This window comes from Protomyctophum bolini, assembly GCF_963924005.1.
Source record: "Protomyctophum bolini genome assembly, chromosome: 7".
NCBI lineage: Eukaryota > Metazoa > Chordata > Actinopteri > Myctophiformes > Myctophidae > Protomyctophum > Protomyctophum bolini.
In genome coordinates this window covers 38,235,000-38,257,214 of record NC_137868.1, presented here as the reverse complement: position 1 = coordinate 38,257,214, position 22,215 = coordinate 38,235,000, and the positions used below count along the sequence as shown (strand labels likewise).

Below are 22,215 nucleotides of genomic sequence, written 5' to 3'. Positions count from 1 at the left end.
GGATGTGTGCAGTGCTTGTGTTTGTATGGTTTGTGCGCGCACACTCGCACACGTGTGTATGTGCGCCGCGCGCATTTGTGTAGCACCGCCCCCCCCCGTGTGATTGCCAATCGGAACGCTCCTTTCTGGACCGGAAGTTTTGTTGTTTACATTTTCCAAGATGGCGGCGGGAATGTATTTGGAGCATTATTTGGACAGTAAGAAATGTGTATTTATTATCTTGTTATTGGGTAAAATGAAGCATACAGTAATCGCACGTCATTTATTTAATGCATAGATGTATTGGTGATTAACTCGCGCAATCAGCAGTAACGCTCTGACGTGTAGTAGCTTGTGGTCATCGCTTTCGGGGGTCGGCCTATTTACTGGAAGAATGCATTACTGTAAAGCCGTCTTCAGTAAATAGACCGACACATGAAAACCGTTGAGTTCTCCATCGCACAGCACAGAGCATCAATTTAACTGAATGATATTTCTCATAGCCCTTTCCCTTTGTTTCTTTCTAAACCGGAATTTGTCATGTGTGTTCTCTTAAAACAGCAATTCACATTTTCAATTGCTTATTATGTTCAACATAAAACGGCAGTGCCTTGCTACAACGGGGCAACTTGGGTGTAATTTTACAGTTGTTTTCCCAGACAAACTGAACGACTTCTTTCACTTCACCAGGCATAGAAAATCTGCCGTTCGAACTCCAGAGAAACTTTAATTTGATGAGGGACCTAGATCAACGCACAGAAGGTGAGAAGAACAATAGAATAGTGAAAATGAAAGTTCAACTGGCAGTCTGAACTCACAATCCACTTGGCAGACCACAACCACAACATACCATTCAAACATGTGCCTTCATATTACTTGCTTTATTACTAATTATAGTGTCAATAGATAGAGTGAGTTTACAACATGGCCTATGTATTCCACTAGCTCTGTTCCATAGCTCTAATGCGTTGCATTAGAGCATTATTGTACTGCGCAGGGCAGAATCGTAGAAGCAGTAGAAGGCTATGGATCAGAGCTAGTATTATTCCACATGTTATGTATCTAGTAAAGTTAATGGTGTAATATGCCGTTCATAAGCATTTTCATATGGCCTATCAGATATATTACAGAAAGGGGGAAAGTGCAGCAGGCCACTAAAATGCACTTTCCTAATCTGTCATTAGAGGTACAATTTAGGCATTTAGCAGAAGTTTACAGTAAGCAAGGACAACACAGGGTAATGTATATAAATAGTCATATAGGATCATAAGTAGCTATCATCAGTCCAAGTACAATATCCCCCCAAATATTCTGTACATTGAAACTATAAACTCTATAGGATGCCAGGTCAATAATGACCTGGCATCTGTCTACATAACATGCTATCTAAATTACCATTATAGCCTTTGCATAAGCCTGCAAGGTCATCAGGGCTAGGGAAAGTGCTACTTATTGTCCATAGCAGAGTTTAATCATAATATGTGTGTCAACATAACTTTGAATAGCACATGTACAAGCTTCAACCAAGTGTATATAGGCCAGGGCTTAACTCACTAAAACCGGGAAAACATCTGTCATTTTAGCTTTAGATGGTGGTCCTTGCCAAATACATATAATTTTGGGGGCCCTGGAGTGCTTGACATGAAAACGTTTGATAATAGAAAACTGTATTTAGAAGACATTTGTAGAATCGATCGACCTAAGGTCTTAATGTCATGAGGTCTTCAAGTGGCTAAGTGCTGATAGGTTTCTGCATTTCTGTCCTGCAGATTTGAAGAGCCAGATAGACTCCCTGGCTAAAGAGTACACATCCAATGCTCGGACTCTCTCCTCTGAGCAGAAACTCTCCATACTCAGACAGATTCAGCAGTCGTACAGCAAATGCAAGGAGTTTGGAGATGATAAAGTACAACTGGCCATGCAGACCTACGAAATGGTTAGTACTACTACTGCCTATGCCCTGTATAGTATCCATCATACTACATTATGTAAGTGCTGGGCAATGTAACACATGCCATTGCTTGCTAATTAATCATATTAAAATGTCCTACAAAAAAAATCTAATCTGTTGATTGAGATCAAATTTCAGGAACATGTAACATTAATGGGGTAATGTCTATGTTCCCTCAGCCCTATGTTCCTTCAGTTTAGGATAAGGCTTGAGTTTAGTGTTAAGTTTTGAGGGAACATAGGACTGAGGCCTGAGGGAACATAGGTATGCGTTATAGGTACGCTGACGCTGAGTACGCTCTCTTGATTGATTCATTAACCTTTTCTGCAGGTCGACAAGCACATTAGGCGTCTGGACACAGACCTCGCCCGGTTTGAGGCTGACCTGAAGGAGAAGCAGATTGAGAGCACAGACTATGATTCCACCTCCAGTAAGGGAAAGAAAAGTATGTAAAAAAAAAAAAAAAAAAGAATGGAACTGGATGTGCATGTTTTATCTTTTACGTAGGAAGACATACGGTATGTGTCCATTGTATTTGCTTGATGTCTTTGTTTTCCAGTGAGGGATGATATGTAGTAGATTGAGATTGGTTTCTCTTTTCTCCCCCTATTATGTATAATGCAACATTTCATCATATCATAAAATATATATTGCATTTTTATAATGTAAGGTGACTCCAGGCAGAAGGAGAAGAAGGTGGCTAAAACCAGGTCTAAAGTGAAGAGTTCAGATGAAGACGGAAGTCCCAAAAGCACACAGAAGAAAGTCAAACTCCTTCAACCGTGAGTTTACCATGATTCTGCATAATTGTTGTTGATTAACTTGTGTTCACACCGGCATCATTTGGTGGCACTGATATAGTCAATATGAGGGTGATCACAAGATTATTGTCTAGCTCATACATGGGCAACTGGCAGCCCGGGGGCCACATGCGGCCCTCACCATCACGTAATGCGGCCCTCAGGTTAATATCCAAACATTGATTATATTATTGATTTCAGCGAATTACTAGTATTAAAATGTTATTGTCTTCTTTTTTTTATGTCCAATGTATTATGCATTTGAAATTCAATAAAAATGTAACTTCAGGATTCCAATTAATAAATGGCAAAAAATAAATAAATATAAATATATAAATATTTTTGCTACGACATTAATATGCAATGTGGCCCTCTGCAGTGAGTGTGGAAATATTGTGGCCCTCTCCATCGTCAAAGTGCCAACCCCTGATCTAGCTACTAATAGCTTTTAACAATATTTTAGTTTTTTACTAAAAACACACAAGTGATGATGGAAAGCATTCATTCTGTGATTGTTTTTAGTCGCTCTTGATAATGCTTGAAAATGTAAATATATATACGCATGTTTCCTTCTGTTCTCAGAGGAGAGTTCAACACCCCTGCTGCCAACTTTGGGAATGTGCACCCATCTGACGTTCTGGACATGCCGGTGGACCCCAACGAGCCCACCTACTGTCTGTGTCACCAGGTCTCCTATGGCGAGATGATAGGCTGTGACAACACTGATGTAAGTTCCACTGTTTGCATAATGTCCATGTGAACGGACAACGAGAGAAATACAGGACAAATATACAGAAATTTGTGGTGTAATATAAGTCATGTGTTTTGTTTAGTCATATGACTACATTGGCACATTTTTACAGTTTATGTAGCAAGTGGACATAATACAATGTTTGATGCTATTCAGAGCATTCATCTGATGTTTAGCTGTTGTCATTTCCTCAGTGTTCAATCGAGTGGTTCCATTTTGCTTGTGTGGGCCTGACAACCAAACCAAGAGGCAAATGGTAAGATGAGCACACTGCAACACTTACTATAACACACCAGCTTAAATTACTTAGGCCATGTCCACATGTCTTTGGGACGGTGTTTTTAAAGACATATGTGTTTGGGTGGGGTCGTCCACACACAAACATGTTTTTGTCCCCTGAAAACAACATGTTATGAGAACTCTGGCCACAGTGAAGATTTTTCAAAAACTCTGTATTTGCATTGCCACGTGGACGACACGAACGGAGGTTTCGCACATTATAAGCATGAGCAGCCAGTGGGAGCACTGACTGCTCATGTAATACTTTAAAGTATTTTGCTGCGCGTCCAAAAACACGGAGCAAACATGCAGTACACAGTACATGCCCCATAAACGTGCACGGCCCAATAAAATTGCTTCGCAAAGCTATTTTCACAATTTATCATTATTTTGGCTAATGTTTGACCATTATTATAGTATAGTTTGTTTATTACTTTTGACGCATTGTGATTCATGATTTTTTTTCTTCTGTAGATCATAAAGGTCATAATAAAGGTTATTGCTGCAATAAAAAAGTAGTTCTGTTCTGTAATTAACCTGCCTGTTGAATTTCCATTTGATTCCATGCAGGTATTGTCCACGTTGCTCTCAAGACAGAAAGAGGAAATAAAGTCACCTGGATACGTGAAACTAAAATGGATGGTCACCAATCGGAATCGGGAGTAAAGAAAATAGTATTTTCTACATTAGTTACTAGTAATTTGTTTTTTTTCATCTTCCTTAACATTTGGTGCTTTTTATTTTGGTTTACATTTTTGATTGCATTGCTTTGATGTAATGTGTGAAGGAGACAGACGGTTACTAATGTATTTAAATATTGATTTTTGAAATGGTTGACATTTTTGTAGTTACTTTTGGTGCTCTCATCGTGTGAGGTTATCTTTTTTTATTTGATGTTTTATTTTACATTTCATTTTACAAGTGAACAATAAACACTACAATTCCCCTAATGGTTTGACGGTTCTAGCATCCATAATACTGTATACTGCATTAATATAGCCTACAAGACTACAAAGTTTGGGATATTTTACTTGACAGCGTTTCAGGTCAAATACCCCATTTGACCCTGGATAATTTAACGCTTTATTAGGTAGTTATGTTCATGTGCTTTAATCTTAGAACAATAGCTTTTATTTTCAAAGTATAACAAAACAGAGTGAAAGGCTATGAATTTCATCAGTATTGACTCATCTGTGGTAGTAGATTGACACATAATCACATATTTCATTTTAGATTTTACTTTGATGGATATATACAGAGCAAGCTGTTTCTTGAGCAAAAAAAAAAGCAATTTCTGTAGCTGAAACATTGGTACAACTGAGATGGGATGGATGATTGTGTTTTCCATTATTTCAATACAGCTACTACCTCAAAATCGTGCTTGTTGTCCTTTGTAACTTTGCTTCTATATTATATTGGGCTTTATTGAAGAACGGGAGAAATAGTATGTTGCTGACATCAAGGAGGGCCCTAGAATGGCTTTGATATTACATACATTTCATGTATTCCAGATAGACAGCCATAGTAGAGTAGACTACTGTAGTTGTAGTGGGTAGACAGTGCAAGTAGTGTCAGATTCAGACTGAGTTATGTTCACAATTCACCAGTGGATGTCGCTCTATTTCCAAGAGAGTAGGAGTTTGGGGTTTGGGTTGCTGTGATTGGTCATCTACAGGCCATGGGCGGGTCCAATACGTTGCACTTCCTGGGCGCGCTTTCAAAAGTGGAACTTGTCAGTCTCAGTTTGAAATTGTTTGCTGTGGACTGGGTATCACAACAGCGCAGAAGACTTGTTGCCCACCTTCCCATTCAACTTATTGCGGTCATTCGGACTACAAGGCGTCGGTGAGAATATATTATTTACTCTTTCCACCACTAATTACATGTTGTTATATGTATCATATCGTTCATTCAAACCATATTACGGTGTTAGCTTATTAGCTCTCGTCCGCTATGCTACTACCATAATAGCTATACTACCATAACACGATGTTTATTGTCTACTACAGACGATTATAATGTTTTGCTTGTCCGCACTGCATATTTTAACAAGTGCTGCCTGACATGCTGTCGTGTGATTACTATGTTTATGTTATTACTATGTTACTATGGTATTTACAGCAATTAAGCTCGTTATTTATACATGCCGTCCGTCAGTCGTCAGCGGTAGAAATAAGAAGTACTTGAAATGTAACTGTTTATCTTCACCTTGTTGCGTTTGTTGTGCTTGAAAATCTACATACTCAGCCTTTGTCTAATTCATATTCATCCTCTTAATAATATAACAATTTAATATAATTCAGGGATGTCTCAGGACTTCTTCGTGCCAGTGACCGTGGGTGACCTGGTCAAGTCTGGTGGCATCAACCAGTATGTTGTCCAAGATGTCCTTTCTCCCAAACAGCTGTCTCCACATCTCACCAGTGAGTAGCCTCGGTACCCAGGCTTTTATTTTCGTTCGCGTTAGTAGCAGAGAGAAGTACACCTTTTAGATGACATGTTAAACTGATGCCCAATGATGAGACCATGGCAATTATGAGCCAGTCAGGCCTAAAGATTAGGCTCTAGCCTTGTGACTGGTGGGTAATCTTGGCAGTGTGGCGGAGTTCGGTTGCACTGCTGTAAGGGTCCACCCACAGTCAAACTTGCAACCTCCTACACCTTGTCTTTCTCCTAAAGAAATGTAGAAATGACACGTGGGAGGTTTCAGACAGTGTGTTTGTGTGGTTAATGTTGTTGTGTGTGTGTGTGTGTGTGTGTGTGTGTGTGTGTCACCTGGCAAGAAGCTCTAATCTTTATGTTGAAGGCCATTTGGTGGCTATGATCTTTATTCTTTGGTAATCTGAGGGCAGAGAGAAGTACACCTTTTTGATTACCGGGTATACTGTTTCACGTGACGATTATTACGCATAAGCCTACATTTATTTCACAACACTGTCTATGAATGTATGAAATCATATGAGCGTTCATGTCATGAATTGGAGGTTTTATTATTGTATTTGACCCACAATCACAATGTTCAAGAAATCTCCATCAATTCGGATCACTATAACGTTTTTGGGGCCTTCACATATATTTGTGGATCATGCTTGAATGTCACATGTTCTTTATTTATCACATGCAGTTTTCAAGGCAGCGCTCAGAAGTAAGGGACCTTTGTGTATCCTGGAGCATTTTGACACTGGCTACAGTGTGCTACAGTAAGTGCCATGTCCTGCACTTATTCCTTAATTTTAACTGAGAATGTACTCTACACATTGCAAGTGTACACACTTCAGAAATACAAATAATGTCACTTAAACTTTCACTGTGTAGTAGTTGCCATCATCAAATCATATATCATGGGTTATGGGGATCTAGCTGCTTGATTCCTTTTTTTTTTCTCCAAGGCATTGCCGTACAGTGGACTTAAACATCAAAGAGGACACTCTTGAGTTACTTGTCCAAGGTAAAAAATAAAAACATTCTGATGTTATCATAGATCATAGAATTGGATTAAAGTTTAATTGTATAATATATGTTGATTGTGTATATATTGTTGCATGTAAGTGAACAATTGTAAAATCATTAATGCTTAGGCTATCCAGCCTTCAGTATAAATCTAACAGTGCCATACTTTGTCTTCCATATAAGTCTGTCTACAATCTACATGCTTTGTTTACCAACCAACAAAAAGGGCTTAAGCATAACTATCATTGTCCATGGCATGTAGTTGTATTTACCGTTTTTGCTTATTCCATTTCCAACTTAAAGTTCAATGAGTATCTTCTAATATTTAGTCGCATCACTCTAGACCTCTTTCAGGTGTGAGGTGGTGTCATCACCTTCATTAACGATGATTGGTCACCTGGTCTTGTTTCCTCTCTTTAAAAAGGGACTGTAGCAAACACAGTTTAGATTCATACTAATGGAGTGGATAGCCGAAAACCTCAGTCGGCTTTCATGGACAAATTAAAACAAGAAATGGGCTTTTATTTCTGATTCACTCCTTGTTTTGATTTATTGAACCATTTATTTGGATAAAATCATGAATGCACCATCTGCTCAATCCTCTCTCCCTTCAGTGGTCAGTGGCCTCTCTGTATCCCTGCCGTCGCTTCTGGCCTCCACTACCTTCTCGGGTCCAGACCGCAAGGCACACCTTAATGCAGTTAAAATGAGCGTGTTCCTGCTCTGTAAACTCACAGAGAGCCTGGAGAGTGACTCCCACAGACAGGCCGTTGTCACAGTGACTGGCAAGGTATTTGAATTTTTACAGAGAAACATGTTTTCAATACAATTAATTTATATGGTCAAGTGGTGATCATGACATGTTAAACTGATGTCCAATGATGAGACCATTGGCAATTATGAGCCAGTCAGGCCTAAAGATTAGGCTCTAGCCTTGTGACTGGTGGGTAATCTTGGCAGTGTGGCGGAGTTCGGTTGCACTGCTGTAAGGGCCCACCCACAGTCAAACTTGCAACCTCCTACACCTTGTCTTTCTCCTAAAGAAATGTAGAAATGACACGTGGGAGGTTTCAGACAGTGTTTGTGTGGATAATGTTGTTTTGTGTGCGTGTGTGTGTGTGTGTCACCTGGCAAGAAGCTCTAATCTTTATGTTGAAGGCCATTTGATGGCTATGATCTTTAATTCTTTGGTAATCTGAGGGCATCAGTTTGGTGTCGCTAGTGTTTTTCTCAGGACTTTGCTGAACCCATCCCATCAGACTCGGAGTGAGCAGTTGCACTTGCTTGTTTTATTCAAGCCGTTTAATTTTCACATGCCCTTGAGTTGCTGACTTGACAAAGCTATAGGGTATGCGTGTGACATCCCGCCCAAATAATTAAGGGGGGGGGGGGGGCACTTTTTTTTAAAGAGTTCTTTCTAATTAATTGTTGGGCCCCCAAAAATGTGTTTATAGACTATACACTATAGACAGAGTTACGCAAACTGCGTTCACTTCATGGGGCCAGTCCAATGGCGGCTCTCCTACATAGAGTTCTATTGAGAATGGGGACAACCGACTGGGACAAATCCTGGATCGGAAGTAGGCAGAAATGCCTACAGCTTTAATGATCTTAAATCCCTTATTTTTATTGTTTTGTAGTAATAGTACAACATAAACATTAAAGAGACTTTAGTTGTTACTGTACAATACTTGTTACACACATGCTTAAAATGGCTGTTATTTGCACCGCCCTTGTTGAAAACAATGTATTTCCAACTTGTCTCAGTTCAGGCTGCATGAACAGCACTCGAGCGCTCTGTTTCTGCCCCCTCAACATCGCAACTCTTCTATTAGATGGCTCTCGGTGAAGCCAAAGGCCCACAGTGAACTGTATTTATTCCATTTGTGACTGGTGGGGTTTCTTTGTTCTCTGTTCAGTCCGGTAAGAAGGGGAAGACTGGAGGAGACGGTCCACAGCAGTGGGACTCTGAGAGGGAGAGGGTTCTCCAGGCTCTGATCCAGCTCCTCCAACTGGACATTCGCTCTCTCTGGAGCCTCTCCCTGGTGGAGGAGGAATTCATCAGGTACTGGGAGGACACGGCATGCTAAATCAAGTGTATTTTTTATTTATTGAATATTCATGGCATAACTGTGGATTATGCTGATGAGATAATTGGGTTTATCATGGGGCTTCAGCGATTCCAACTCTTATTTTTGTAGCTTTGGTATAAAGAATCCTCACTGAAACTGCCTGAGAAATATTAGAACTATTCATGCCTGAGAAATATTAAACTTGTAGACGGTCTAAAAGTTAGTCTGGCTGCTTCACCGTCAGGTTACGCAGCAGACTACTGTACAGAGGATGGGGGGGGGGAAGACAGGATCCTCCATCGCCGACTGAACTCGATTACATAAGTGATTTACCTCTCTGCTCTTGATCCGACTGGAGAGCCGTAGCTCTGTCTACTGTTAGCATTGTTGTCTTAATGGAACATGGCATCATGGACACTGGGTCTTTAAATCCTAATGATGCTAACTACTACTGGGCTATTCTGTGTGTGTAACTTTGTGTGTTTCCTGATCCTCAGTTGTGTGACATTCTGCTGTTACAAGCTGATGGAGAACCCCACCATCAGCCATGTGAAGATGAAGCCCACCAGAGATGCCATTATCCACCTGCTGGGAGTGCTCATCAAGAGATATAATCACCTCTTGGGTTAGTGTGCCTTCACTCTTTCACATATGCAGCTAAAACTTGAGGTATTTTCAGCACACTAAGCTCGCCCAGAGGTTAAAGTGCTTCTGGAGATGGAGAACCATGCTATGTGGAGATGGTGTCTTTGTCTTTTCCCTAGCATTCATCCTTGATCTACTAGACCAGAGGGTCAAGTGGTTAACTTAACTCCTTGAATACTGAGAACGAGAAACTTTGCACAGGAAGCCTTGCCCGAGATTTGATTTATTGTGGTTTATCCAGAAAATAATGTTTTATAGCATGCCGTTACTAGGCCTCAGTAACTTCCCCCTCTCTATCCTATATGGGTGCCCGCAGAAAAACAAAGAGCCTCATGTTGCAAAATGGTTTGACACTTTCTAGGGTAGAGCTCTGCCTCCCTTTGGTGGCCAAGGAGTTGATGTAAAACAAGTCACTGACTTGGTCATATATCTGCTTGCAGCAATTCCAAAGCAACAAAATAATTCCACAGAAACGTAATTTACTGGGTGGGTAGTGTGTGTGTGTGTGTGTGTGTGTGTGTGTGTGTGTGATTAACAAACATTCCAGCTTTTGTTGTCCTCTCAGGCTATGGGAAAACATCCTCCCAGTCTATGGTATTTGGTGAGTCTGGGGAGAGTCTCCCGATTGGCTTAAAGGATAGCCAATGTTCAAAAAGTGTTGAGAAATGTGTGCGCTGCCTGATACATGATTAGCTCTGTAAGCTGATGACTAAAGTTCCCTATGACAAAAAGATTTGGCAGCCACTCTTAACAAAACCAAATGCGTCAGCCATTGTGCACAACACCTCTACTAGTCCGGCAGCCGACAGGCTTCTTTTGTTTAAAGCGGGAAATTTGGTATATAGTCTTTTTTTTTTATTGGCCTAAAATATTGTCTATATACATACATTCATGAATCCACTTGCTGACCGTACCATTAACATCCTATGGCTGGCAAAAATGTCAAATTTTCCTTTTTCTTTAAATAGTGTGACATGTCAAACTAGGGGTATTTCATGATTCTGAATCCATTCCAAGCATTAGTTTTGCACAAAATACACTACTTGGGCTAAAAGCAGCCATAGCAACTTGCCCAAAATGTGCTGACCTCATCACATTTGTCATGATGTCTTAGTCTATAGACAATATTTTAGGCCAATAAAAAAAGACTATATACCAAATTTCCCACCTGTCTACCTCGGCTGCCGGACTATACCTATATGCACAGGTTTGGTCGCATACCCGAAAATGGGCTATTGTCATGCAGAAATGTATAGTAGAGTGATAACCATTTTAGTTATGATGGGGCGTGAGGTGATTATGACATGTTTAAATCATTTTAACATGTGATGAGACGATCGCAGTTATGAGCCAGTCGGGCCAAAATATTGAGCTCTAGCCTTGTGACTGGTGCAGTCTGCATGCGTGTGTCCGTCACCTGGCAAGAAGCTCTAATCTTTGTGTTGAAGGCCATTGTTTGCTTTGTTCTGGGCAACCGTTTTGTTCAAGGTGTTTTGTCACATGCACAGTTGTGTTGCCTCTGTGACCTAGTACAAAGTTATTCATCACATTTATAAAATCGTGTTGTGAGGTTGTAGATCAGCTATTTTTTACTGTTTGCATGGCACCGTTGTGCGACAAAAATCAAAATGGTAAAATACTAGCGCTTACAATGGTTAGTTTTGTTGGTAAAGTGATTAAAAAATGCAGTTCTCGATTAATCAATGGAATATTTACAATGAAAATCTGTCGTAGAACTCTATATCTATGCTACGGTTGTTGTAACCCTCCATCCTTCATGTCTGCAGGTGCCAGTGTGAGGGTCATTCAGTTGCTCCAACACTTTGAACAGCTGTCGTCGGTTTGTGCCCAGGCTGTGTGCGTGTGGAGCACAGAGTATGGTGTCAGAGCTGTCGTAGGAGAAGTCATAAGGTCAGTGTGACCTATTTGGCAGACTGATTTGTCCAAAATGCCCTGCTGCGCATCAGTGGTTTCCCCTTTATTGTTGCCAGTTCACCGTCATTGTGCTTTGAGTGATGTTAATGTCACAAACTAATCAAGTGCTATAATAACAATGTTGAGGGCGATCTCTCTGTAAAGTAACTTATTAGTTTCACCTGTAAAGTCTCCAAATCATTTCACATCTACAACGATACGAAGTTTGACAGTGGGGACTTGTTGAATAGTGGACACTAATTCCTGAATATCATATATATAAAGGACATATTTGTTCCCATTTAGTTTTCGGTTTACCTATTGCAACAACAAAAAATACTTATTTTAGATCTTAAACCTAATATAAGGCCGGACAATCGTCTAAAACATATTAATTTGTTTTCCCCAAGTCCATAATGGTAGGAAACAGTATTTCTTGTCCAAGTCAAAGTAGCTATGACTTTGTAGACAATTGACTGACTTTGGCCTGGATGATCTGACTGAAGTGCTGCATCTGCTCTCTGACAAAGTATGCGTTGGATTAGAAAATAGACTGTCGGAGGAAGAATGTCGGTCAGACTGGAAATAATACATGACTGCGTAATAGACTAGGCTTAAGTTCATTTAAGATGCTGCAAGATCAAGGTGGCAAATGGAATAAAAATGTATCTGATCCGTGGGTCTAGTTATTTTAATTATTTCTGTTGTCCAGTAGTATGTTTGTTTCAAACATGCAAGACCAAAGGGAAAATTATCCATGTGGAAAAATACCTTGACTATTGCAGAAAGTTTTCTGACTGACCATGATTAAAGGCTGTACATCTGGGCAGTAAGCTTAAGTTCCACTGTGATTTAGTTTTAATTCGTGTAGCTGCACATTGAAGATCAAACCATATTGTGTAGGTTCATACGTCTTGAAAGGATTGACAATTTCATCATGGCTGCCGTGGCCACGTTACTTTCCCACTGGCTGCCGCAGCAGCGTTCATCTCAATCAAGGTGCCGTGTGCACGTCTCCTTGTAGTTGTAGTCTTTTTAGTACTTTTCCAGATTTTTTTGCAGAAAGTTTTCGGGTTTCTTTCATAAAACTCCCAAGTCGTTCATTTCCTTGGAACTCAAATGTCTGTCTGTCTCCTTTTTAGGGAGATTGGTCGGAGGTCAAGTGAGGAGCTGGCTAGAGAGGGGTCGGGTGTCAAATCCTTTGCCTCCTTCCTGTCGGAGCTCAGTTCCCTGGTACCAGAACTGATGATCCCGTACATCAGCGTTCTCGTCACACATCTGGAAGGAGAGGTACTACACTCCTGTTTTGCTGTCTTTTTATGGAGACTAAAGGCCTATTTATACTCTTACTTTTAGGTGATAATAAGGTGACCACCAAAAACTACAAAAGGCTAAGTCGACTAAGGTTTTTGGTATCTGGTCAACTAAGCCTAGACTAAAGCCCAAACCACACTCTGGTCGGAACAACGTTTTTTAAGGTAAACCACACCAATGCAACTCATTGATGTGGTTGACCTTAATAAAAACTGTTTTGTCCCGACCCTTTGGTGTGGTCTTGGGCTTTTCTGGCTAAGTTAACATTGCATTAGACTAAGACTAAAAGACTTAAGATTTAGATTTCAGAAGACTAAATGGTGTTATTCAAAGAACTAGGACTAAGTCAAAATATTTGAGTAGGAATGGGCCTTAATTTGATTGATAAGACCAGGGCTGATTGACCACGGGTAATTTATAACTCATGAATAAACTAATTTCTATAAGCATAATCAATAAGAGACATTGATACAGTAAGTCTTGTTTGACAAGAACCTTGATGAAGCCAGCCTGCCTGGTAACTAAAGCTAAGTTTTGCATGTCCAACTGACTTTAGGTAGTCCAATAAAGGTCCTTGAGACTTCATGGCTTAACCAATAGAACTGTTATGTATTGTCTTACAATTTTCTGTCTCACTGAAATGGGGCCTCATGCATGCGGCCTCATGCTAAAGAATATACTATTTTGTCTGTTTCTTTGCTTTCAATGCTGCTTAATATCACATCTTTCAACATGGCAAATCTTTGGTGGGAAATGCAATTCTCATGTCTAGTGTTTCTCATGCACTACAGAGCCCCAACATGCGTGTAGCCGTGTGTGAGATTCTGGGAGAGATTCTAGTGCGCGTTCTGTGTGGCGACGGGCTGGACGAGTCGGGGAAAGCCGACAGAGACCGCTACTTTGACACATTGCAGGAACACCTCCACGACACGCATGCTCACGTCCGGAACCGAGTACTACAAGGCTACACCCGCATTGTTAACAGCAAGGTCAGTTACTCTGATGTGATTGGTTACGGGGTTACAATTGTAAGTGGTACCATCGTGGGTTGATGATGGAGTGTGTCCTCCAAACTGAATTAATCTATTTTGTAGGGTTTGATTTCTCATCAGCTGTCTGATCTTTTGTTCCTCTTTATCTGTCTGAGAGCAATGAGCCAAATCAAATTCATTATGTGAACATAATTGGGCAATTACAGATCTTGCTTCTCAATCTGATTTGAATGATTGTTTCAGTGTATTACTTTATAACAGCTGTATAACAGCTTTATATTTTTCCTTTAAAAAGCTGGTATGTGAAATCAACTGACACTTTCTAAATGACAGTGTCTAGTACTGTAACTGCCTAGTACCTACTGCTATCTGAATTCAATACCTGGCCCTGCCCAATGATGAGACCAAGGCGAATGCGAGCTGACTGAATAAGATGGCTGAGTGCTCCTTGCCTCTACTGGCTGGTAATCTTGGCAGTGTAGTTGAGATTTGCTGCTCTGCTGTAAGGGCCTGCCTACAGTGACTTGGCTTCACCCAAATTGTTCCTCCATTTTAAAGTTGATGTGGAGAAATGACCAGGTGGATGCTAACAGTGCGTTTGTGTGCATGCATGTGTGTTGGAGGCAAAGAGTTCGCTCAGCTCAGGTTCGGTCAGCCATGAGCTTAATTTCTTTGGTAATCTGAGGGCTACATTCAGATGCAACACCTGACCCTTCTGTGAAATAATTTTGAGATAAAAATAAAATTAACACATTAGCTCCCCGGCTAATGTTAGCCACAGGCCCAAAAGCTCAAGGAATAGATTTTTCCCCCCTTCCTGTTGGTTTTATGTTTGGTATGCATTTGGGTGTCTTGTCTATGATCACATAATTTAACCCATTCAAACTGGGAAAGTATCTGTAATTTTATGTTTTATTTATCACATTGGTTGGCTATTAAAAAATAGCTGCTACAAGTTCACAGCACAAACTATGAGCTTGTAGATCACATGCATATAATGTCTGAGCACCACTGATATAGAAAAGTGTTAGGATTTAGAAGTCTAGACATTTGTAGAATCGGAGTAGTGTCTTAATGAGTTAATCATCCTCAGCTGCGTGTGTGTGTGTTGTCTGCCAGGCATTGCCTCTGTGTCGATACAGTGAGGTCATGGGCCTGGCTGTGGGACGGCTGATGGACAAATCCATCCATGTGGTGAAGAGTGCTATTCAGCTGCTGGCTGCCTTCATCGCACACAACCCCTACAGCTGCAAGGTAATCAAAACCAATCCACATGTAGCTGAAATAGTCACATCCTTTTCAGCCATGTGACAAATTTAGAATGTGTATAGCGAGTAAGTGCCAAAAAGGAAATATTGGAAAACAAACTAGTTATCTGTCTATTTACAGCTAATGGAAAATGTTTCTGTTGCGAGTTTAATACATTCTCCATAGTTGCTGAACATATCTGAGTAATTCAACATGGAAATTAACAAGGCATGGCCGTTGGTAAATCAATCCTTTTTTGGGAGGCAGATTCCTGGGCAGTCTTCTGAGCTGTGTTCTGTCTGGCACTAGTCCTCCCTATAGCATCCCTGCTCTCTGATGACCATGGCGAGTTGAGAGAAATCGCCATGGACAGATACGGAGCTGACACGCCCTACGTCATTTTAAAGTCTTACTGTTCATTTTAACTGTCATTCAACAGATGATTGTTGTTGATTGTTGTGTTGGTGGCAAATAAGAATAGTGTTGTAGATAAGCAGGGGCGGAGAACCACTAGTGTGAAAGTTAAACCAACTTTTGTTGAATCTATTTATAGATCTTAAGATGTGATGATATTATGTCAAGCATACTGTCTGTTATGCTCAGTGGGTTGAACAAACCTGTTGAAGTTCAGCTGTGGTTAAACATTGTACCATGTAATGTGTTTTTAATGTAAACACTTGGGAGTCAATGCTGTTGTCTAGATGTTTGTTCTTTTGAACAGTGTGTTGAACATGCCATACCACCGAATAGTCTTTTTAATATTGTCTTTTGTGTCTCGTCAGCTGAGCAGTGCTGACCTGCAGAAACCCCTGGAGAAAGAGACTGCCAAACTTCGAGAGATGAAAGAGAAATTGCAAGGGAAAGCACCCGGTATGTGATATCCACACTTCAAAAGCCCCCCGTCGCCATCAAATTACAGAACGGTGTCTTAACGCCTACCTAGTGCTTCAGGTCCCTTTCCACTGAATTCAATACCTGGCCCTGCCCGATGATGATTATCATCAATCAATCATGCGAGCTGACTGAACAAGATGGCTGAGTGCTCCTTGCCTCTACTGGCTGGTAATCTTGGCAGTGTAGTTGAGATTTGCTGCTCTGCTGTAAGGGCCTGCCTACAGTGACTTGGCTTCACTGAAATTGTTCCTCCAATTAAAGTTGACGTGGAGAAATGACCAGGTGGATGCCGACAGTGTGTGTGTGTGTGTGTGCAGTGATGTAAATAGGTTTTCAATGTAATGAGTCCCGGGATGCAGGAATGGTCTTTTAGATGATTCCCAAGGACATTTTCTGAGCCCCACCATAACGACATTACTGTACATGCTGAGTACAGTAGTGCATCCCGTGGCTGTTTTATTGCGTCCCTTAACTATAAACTGCGTTTGGGATGCAAAATGCACCCGATTTTAATCTCTGTGTGTGTGTGTGTGTGTGTGTGTGTGTGTGTGGGAGGCAAAGAGTTCAGTCAGCTGTCACTGAGGTTCAGTCAGCATGAGCTAATTTCTTAAATCTGAGGGCCAAAGTCAGAGATGCAAACTCCTGACCCTTCTGTGAAATTTGCCATTTTGAGATGGGATGGGGAAAAAATAGGTCCGCTCTGAGATTCATGTAAATCCTTTCCCGTTATTTTACTTTGCAATGCATCTCTGTATCTAGTCTCTCGAGATGGACTGTTGACGATGGGTTCTCAGATTGCTGTGTATCTATCCTACCAGAAGTCTGCTTGGTAAATCAATCCTTTTTTGGGAGGCAGATTCCTGGGCAGTCTTCTGAGCTGTGTTCTGTCTGGCACTAGTCCTCCCTATAGCATCCCTGCTCTCTGATGACCATGGCGAGTTGAGAGAAATCGCCATGGACAGATACGGAGCTGACACGCCCTACGTCATTTTAAAGTCTTACTGTTCATTTTAACTGTCATTCAACAGATGAAATAGATTGTTGTGTTGGTGTCAGACAAACACTGGTGGCAAATAAGAATAATGTTGTAGATAAGCAGGGGCGGAGAACCACTAGTGTGAAAGTTAAACTAACTTTTGTTGAATGTATTTATAGATCTTAAGTTAAGATGTGATGATATTATGTCAAGCATACTGTCTGTTATGCTCAGTGGGTTGAACAAACCTGTTGAAGTTCAGCTGTGGTTAGACATTGTACCATGTAATGTGTTTTTAATGTAAACACTTGGGAGTCAATGCTGTTGTGTAGATGTTTGCCATGTGAAATTTGCCATTTTGAGATGGGATGGGGAAAAATAGGTCCGCTCTGAGATTCATGTAAATCCTTTCCCGTTATTTTACTTTGCAATGCATCTCTGTATCTAGTCTCTCGAGATGGACTGTTGACCATGGGTTCTCAGATTGCTGTGTATATCTATCCTACCAGGAGTCTGCCCCATACATCGGGGCAGCTATGATGTGGTTGGTATTGAATGATGCCACACGAAATGTAACTAAATTGCCAGAATAAACTATAATTTATTGTTGCAACCAGTATTGTTTGTATTTTAGTCCACAATACACAAACCAGGGCATGGCATTAAATGAACATTGTTCAAGACATCGGTAACATTTTGCGTATTCTAATAAGGAAAAACGGTGCCAAAAGACAAACTAATGTATTATGTTACATGGACTGGATAATGGTGAGTGAAGGGGAAAGAAATTAAACACAAGTCCCTATAAAAAGCAAACCTGCGATTATGTGGTCGACGTACATCTGGTCACCTTCAGGCACCCACAAGAAATATTACTTTTCTGTAGACAACTGAGACTTTTTTTCTCCAATCCAGTTCTTCCTCTGTGCAAGAACACGCTGTGCAGCATGTGTGAATGTGATGTTCTCCCTGACATTCCTCCATCCGAAAAAAAGTCAAGTTGTTCCTCAGAAAATGTAGGTTATCCTATCTCCTATGTAAATTATTATTTCTTACCTCCTTTTTCCTGTTGTCGGTCTCCGCCGCCCTATCAGTGGCCGTCCTCAAAGCATCCGAGCTGTGGGCAGCCATGGAGCCCGAACTCCGGGTCACTGTCGGGGCTGAACTGCAGCCCACCAGCGAGGAGGAAGAGGAGCAGCAAGAGGACGAGGAAGAAGAGAATGACGAAGCGGGAGATGACGATAAAGATGAGAGGACTACTGCTGTGCAGGTCGCACAGTTCCTCCGCATCAACAAATACAGGTGACTCAATAATATACCACATAACTACAAAATTTTAAATATAATGGAGAAAAGAATATCTTTTTGAGTGGTGCAACCACTCCAAGGAACAGCAATCTCAGTGTTCACCCATGTGTGTGCCTGGTTCATGAGCACCACTATGACTACTGTACCAGTAGGGGTGCTGTTGTGCCAGAAACAGAGTATTGGTAGTATTGGTGCTGCACTGTTGCCTGCTAATGAGAGAGAGACAGGGGGGGGAGAGGGGAGTTGCACCACTCGGTTCACACGGGTGTGATTTTAGTCTAATGTATAACTTGAGAGTAGACATGGAATGTAGGTTTTCTTACACTTTGGAATAATGGTCTCTTTTGAATTTGTTTTGTTGTTCACCGCCAGGCTGACATTGTGCGTTTCTTGTGTCTTCCAGGAACGCAGTACGTCTGTGTATAAAGGCCCACAGCCGTTTCCCTGAGTCTGAGCACTTCTCTGCTCTATCCATTCTCACACCAGAGACCATGATGGACACACTGGCTCTGCTATTCAAAGGTACAGCCTTTTCTTCCAGTTTACATGGTGCCGTTAAGGGAAGCAAGCAATGATCCCCCAGGACGGGAGAGAAGATTCTAAAACCAAGAGCACAGATGTGTTTTATTTATTCTACAATTGGGTTCATAGGAATTCAGAAAGGGCTGCAAAGTGGGAGTCTGGTGTCTGTCTACATGAAATATCTAAAGTGTACTGATTGAATCCATTTACAAATCATGGTGTCTACTGTAACTCCTGCCTAGTACTTACTACTGCTTCAGATCCCTTTCCACTGAATTCAATACCTGGCCCTGCCCAATGATGAGACCAAGGCGAATGCGAGCTGACTGAACAAGATGGCTGAGTGCTCCTTGCCTCTACTGGCTGGTAATCTTGGCAGTGTAGTTGAGATTTGCTGCTCTGCTGTAAGGGCCTGCCTACAGTGACTTGGCTTCACCCAAATTGTTCCTCCATTTTAAAGTTTATGTGGAGAAATGACCAGGTGGATGCTGACAGTGTGTGTGTGTGTGTGTGTGTGTGTGTGTGTGTGTTTGTGTTCGTGTGTTTGAGGCAAAGGGTTCTCTCAGCTGTCAAAGGTTCAGTCATCCATGAGCTTAAATTCTTTGGTAATCTGAGGGCCAAAGTCAGAGATGCAACACCTGACCCTTCTGTGAAATAATTCTGAGATCAAAATAAAAATATATGTATACATGTTTTTGTTGGCATGCCTAATGTGGAATGCCAACGCTTGAAAACCCAGGTCCACATGTGTCTGTCCATCTCAGGCCCTGATGATGCTGCTGAGCTGAGTCAGAACCTCCCCCCTACCCCCCAGAAGGAAGGACCAGAGAAGGAGGGAGAGGACGCTCGGGACGGCGAGCTGAAGAAACAGGAGATGTTGGTGCAGTACCTGAAGGACACGGAGAGCTTCGCCCTGCAGGTGGAAAGGGCCATCTCGGTCATCAACACTATGCTGTACTGGAAAACCACTTCTGGTAAGGGGAGTCTCATCACACATGGTCCACTTATGCCTCAGCAAACTATGTAAAACCTTGAAACTTGGTCTTACTAAACTACGGTAAACCTTTATGTTTTTGAGCGTTTTCATTCATGCCATACATACAGACAGTGGACAAATCACAATGTCTGGTGCTGCTTAATATGAACCATCTTCTGGCAATGATGTGAACGTTTGTTTCCTGCAGTGGTCCAGGAGGCAGTACAGTTCTGTGTGACGGTGTGCGAGTTCGGCGTGGCCAACTCTCTCACCGGAGTGAGGAAGATGCTTCCTCTGGTCTGGTCGGCCGATGCTGCCGTTAAAGATGTTGTGGTGCAAGCCTACAAGCGCCTCTATCTCAACCCGCAGGGAGACTCCACCAGGTACTTATCTGGATTTAGGCTGCTGAAAATGTTGGTGTTTCTGTTGATGGTTAGTGTGTATACTGTATAAGTGTAATTAATAATTGTATCATATTTAACACCCTGAACCCTGGGGTTATTTAATCCATTAAATCATAGCGCCCAGCGATTTATAGCACCAGAGCACATTTTGCGACAGACCGGATGCTATTCCCGATGTAGCTGAAGTAGCTTGATGTAGCCAAAACACTGAATACTCAATGAAATATCTAAAGTGTACTGATTGAATCCATTTACAAATCATAGTGTCTACTGTAACTCCTGCCTAGTACTTACTACTGCTTCAGATCCCTTTCCACTGAATTCAATACATGGCCCTGCCCAATGATGAGACCAAGGCGAATGCGAGCTGACTGAACAAGATGGCTGAGTGCTCCTTGCCTCTACTGGCTGGTAATCTTGGCAGTGTAGTTGAGATTTGCTGCTCTGCTGTAAGGGCCTGCCTACAGTGACTTGGCTTCACCCAAATTGTTCCTCCATTTTAAAGTTGATGTGGAGAAATGACCAGGTGGATGCCGACAGGGTTTGTGTGTGTGTGTTGGAGGCAAAGAGTTCTCTCAGCTGTCACTGAGGTTCGGTCAGCCATGAGCTTAATTTCTTTGGTAATCTGAGGGCTACATTCAGATGCAACACCTGACCCTTCTGTGAAATAATTGAGAGGAAAAATAAATATCTATATTGTTTTGGCATGCCTATGTGGAATGCCAACATTTGAAAACCCACGTGTTAGCCGGGGAGCCACAGGCCCAAAAGCTCAAGGAATCATTTTTTTCTTCCTGTTTGCGGTAGTATGCATTTGGGTGTCTTGTCTATGATCACAGAATTTAACTAATTCAAACTGGGAAAGTATCTGTAATTTAATGTTTTATTATATATCACATTGGTTGGTTATTCAAAAATAGCTGCTACAAGTTCACAGCACAAACTATGAGCTTGTAGATGTAGCCAAAACACTTGATGCGATCGAAAACGGGAGGTATGATTAATTCTAATGCGACGGGACCGTGATGGGCCGTCTAACACAATCTTTTCTTAGAATTGCGACGGAATGATTTAGATCGAGTTATTCAACAGACGCTCCCGGGGGAAGCAGAAAAATATATCTACAGAGTCCTAACTATGAATCGTGACTCTTTCAAATGCAGTCGAAGTAAACCAAGACTGTCTTCAATGACATGCATCGTTGCAATTGAACAAGGTAGCGTGCGATGAATAGAGGACTGATGAGTACTGGCTTACTGAATGGAGAGCCAGACGAGACGAGATACATTTACACTTGGGATAGCCTGGAACACCCTGCAGTTCTCTATAGCCCGTTAACGGGGTGTCATTAAAAAAAGAAACCTTTTGAAAAGTCACAGAAGTGATTCTCACATCTTCGACTTCCTTGGGTTGACAGCCCTGTGTTAATATTGGTGTCTTTATTAGAGGTTTGTTCACTACTGAAGTCTCCTGTCTCCACAGGGCCAAAGCTCAGATTCTGGTGGACAGTCTCTCTGTGCTCATGGTGGATGCATCTCTGGGGACTATCCAGTGTCTAGATGAGATTGTAAGTTGTAACACCCTTTCTCTCTTGATTGCTTGCCAGTTGCACAATGGCTAAAATTATCACCCTAGTTCTTTTTTTATAGTGTAGAAAAATAACTGGCATGATGCAGATACATGACTCCAAGGTGTAGACTATTCTGCTTAATTATCTGATTAATCTACTTAGATTTTGGG

General features: G+C 41.5%; 2 protein-coding genes across 4 annotated transcripts in view; both read left to right on the top strand.

Moving 5' to 3' along the window:
• Positions 1-151: 151 nt before the first annotated feature.
• On the top strand, positions 152-5,129 carry ing4 (inhibitor of growth family, member 4). 2 transcript variants are annotated; one of them, XM_080767092.1, is made up of 8 exons: positions 152-197; positions 670-741; positions 1,749-1,915; positions 2,261-2,375; positions 2,601-2,712; positions 3,313-3,457; positions 3,676-3,737; positions 4,331-5,129. In XM_080767092.1, exons 1-8 carry the CDS (start codon positions 161-163, stop codon positions 4,368-4,370), a joined length of 750 nt encoding a protein of 249 aa, XP_080623218.1. In that variant the 5' UTR covers positions 152-160; the 3' UTR covers positions 4,371-5,129. The 2 variants fall into 2 exon arrangements, with proteins under 2 accessions (XP_080623218.1, XP_080623219.1); XM_080767093.1 differs by having other exon boundaries at positions 177-197; positions 639-741.
• A 380-nt stretch (positions 5,130-5,509) lies between these two features.
• Positions 5,510-22,215, top strand: part of ncapd2 (non-SMC condensin I complex, subunit D2) — a 31,047-nt gene continuing 14,341 nt past the window's right edge. For both annotated transcript variants that reach the window (XM_080768556.1, XM_080768555.1), the window contains exons 1-17: positions 5,510-5,605; positions 6,064-6,183; positions 6,885-6,960; positions 7,150-7,208; positions 7,825-8,000; positions 9,130-9,275; positions 9,780-9,907; positions 11,715-11,838; positions 12,984-13,131; positions 13,947-14,144; positions 15,267-15,401; positions 16,178-16,265; positions 18,360-18,567; positions 18,977-19,095; positions 19,860-20,069; positions 20,280-20,454; positions 21,958-22,042. In XM_080768556.1, coding sequence (XP_080624682.1) covers positions 6,066-6,183; positions 6,885-6,960; positions 7,150-7,208; positions 7,825-8,000; positions 9,130-9,275; positions 9,780-9,907; positions 11,715-11,838; positions 12,984-13,131; positions 13,947-14,144; positions 15,267-15,401; positions 16,178-16,265; positions 18,360-18,567; positions 18,977-19,095; positions 19,860-20,069; positions 20,280-20,454; positions 21,958-22,042 — 2,193 coding nt within the window. In that variant the 5' untranslated portion in view covers positions 5,510-5,605; positions 6,064-6,065. The remainder of the gene's footprint in view (positions 5,606-6,063; positions 6,184-6,884; positions 6,961-7,149; positions 7,209-7,824; positions 8,001-9,129; positions 9,276-9,779; positions 9,908-11,714; positions 11,839-12,983; positions 13,132-13,946; positions 14,145-15,266; positions 15,402-16,177; positions 16,266-18,359; positions 18,568-18,976; positions 19,096-19,859; positions 20,070-20,279; positions 20,455-21,957; positions 22,043-22,215) is intronic.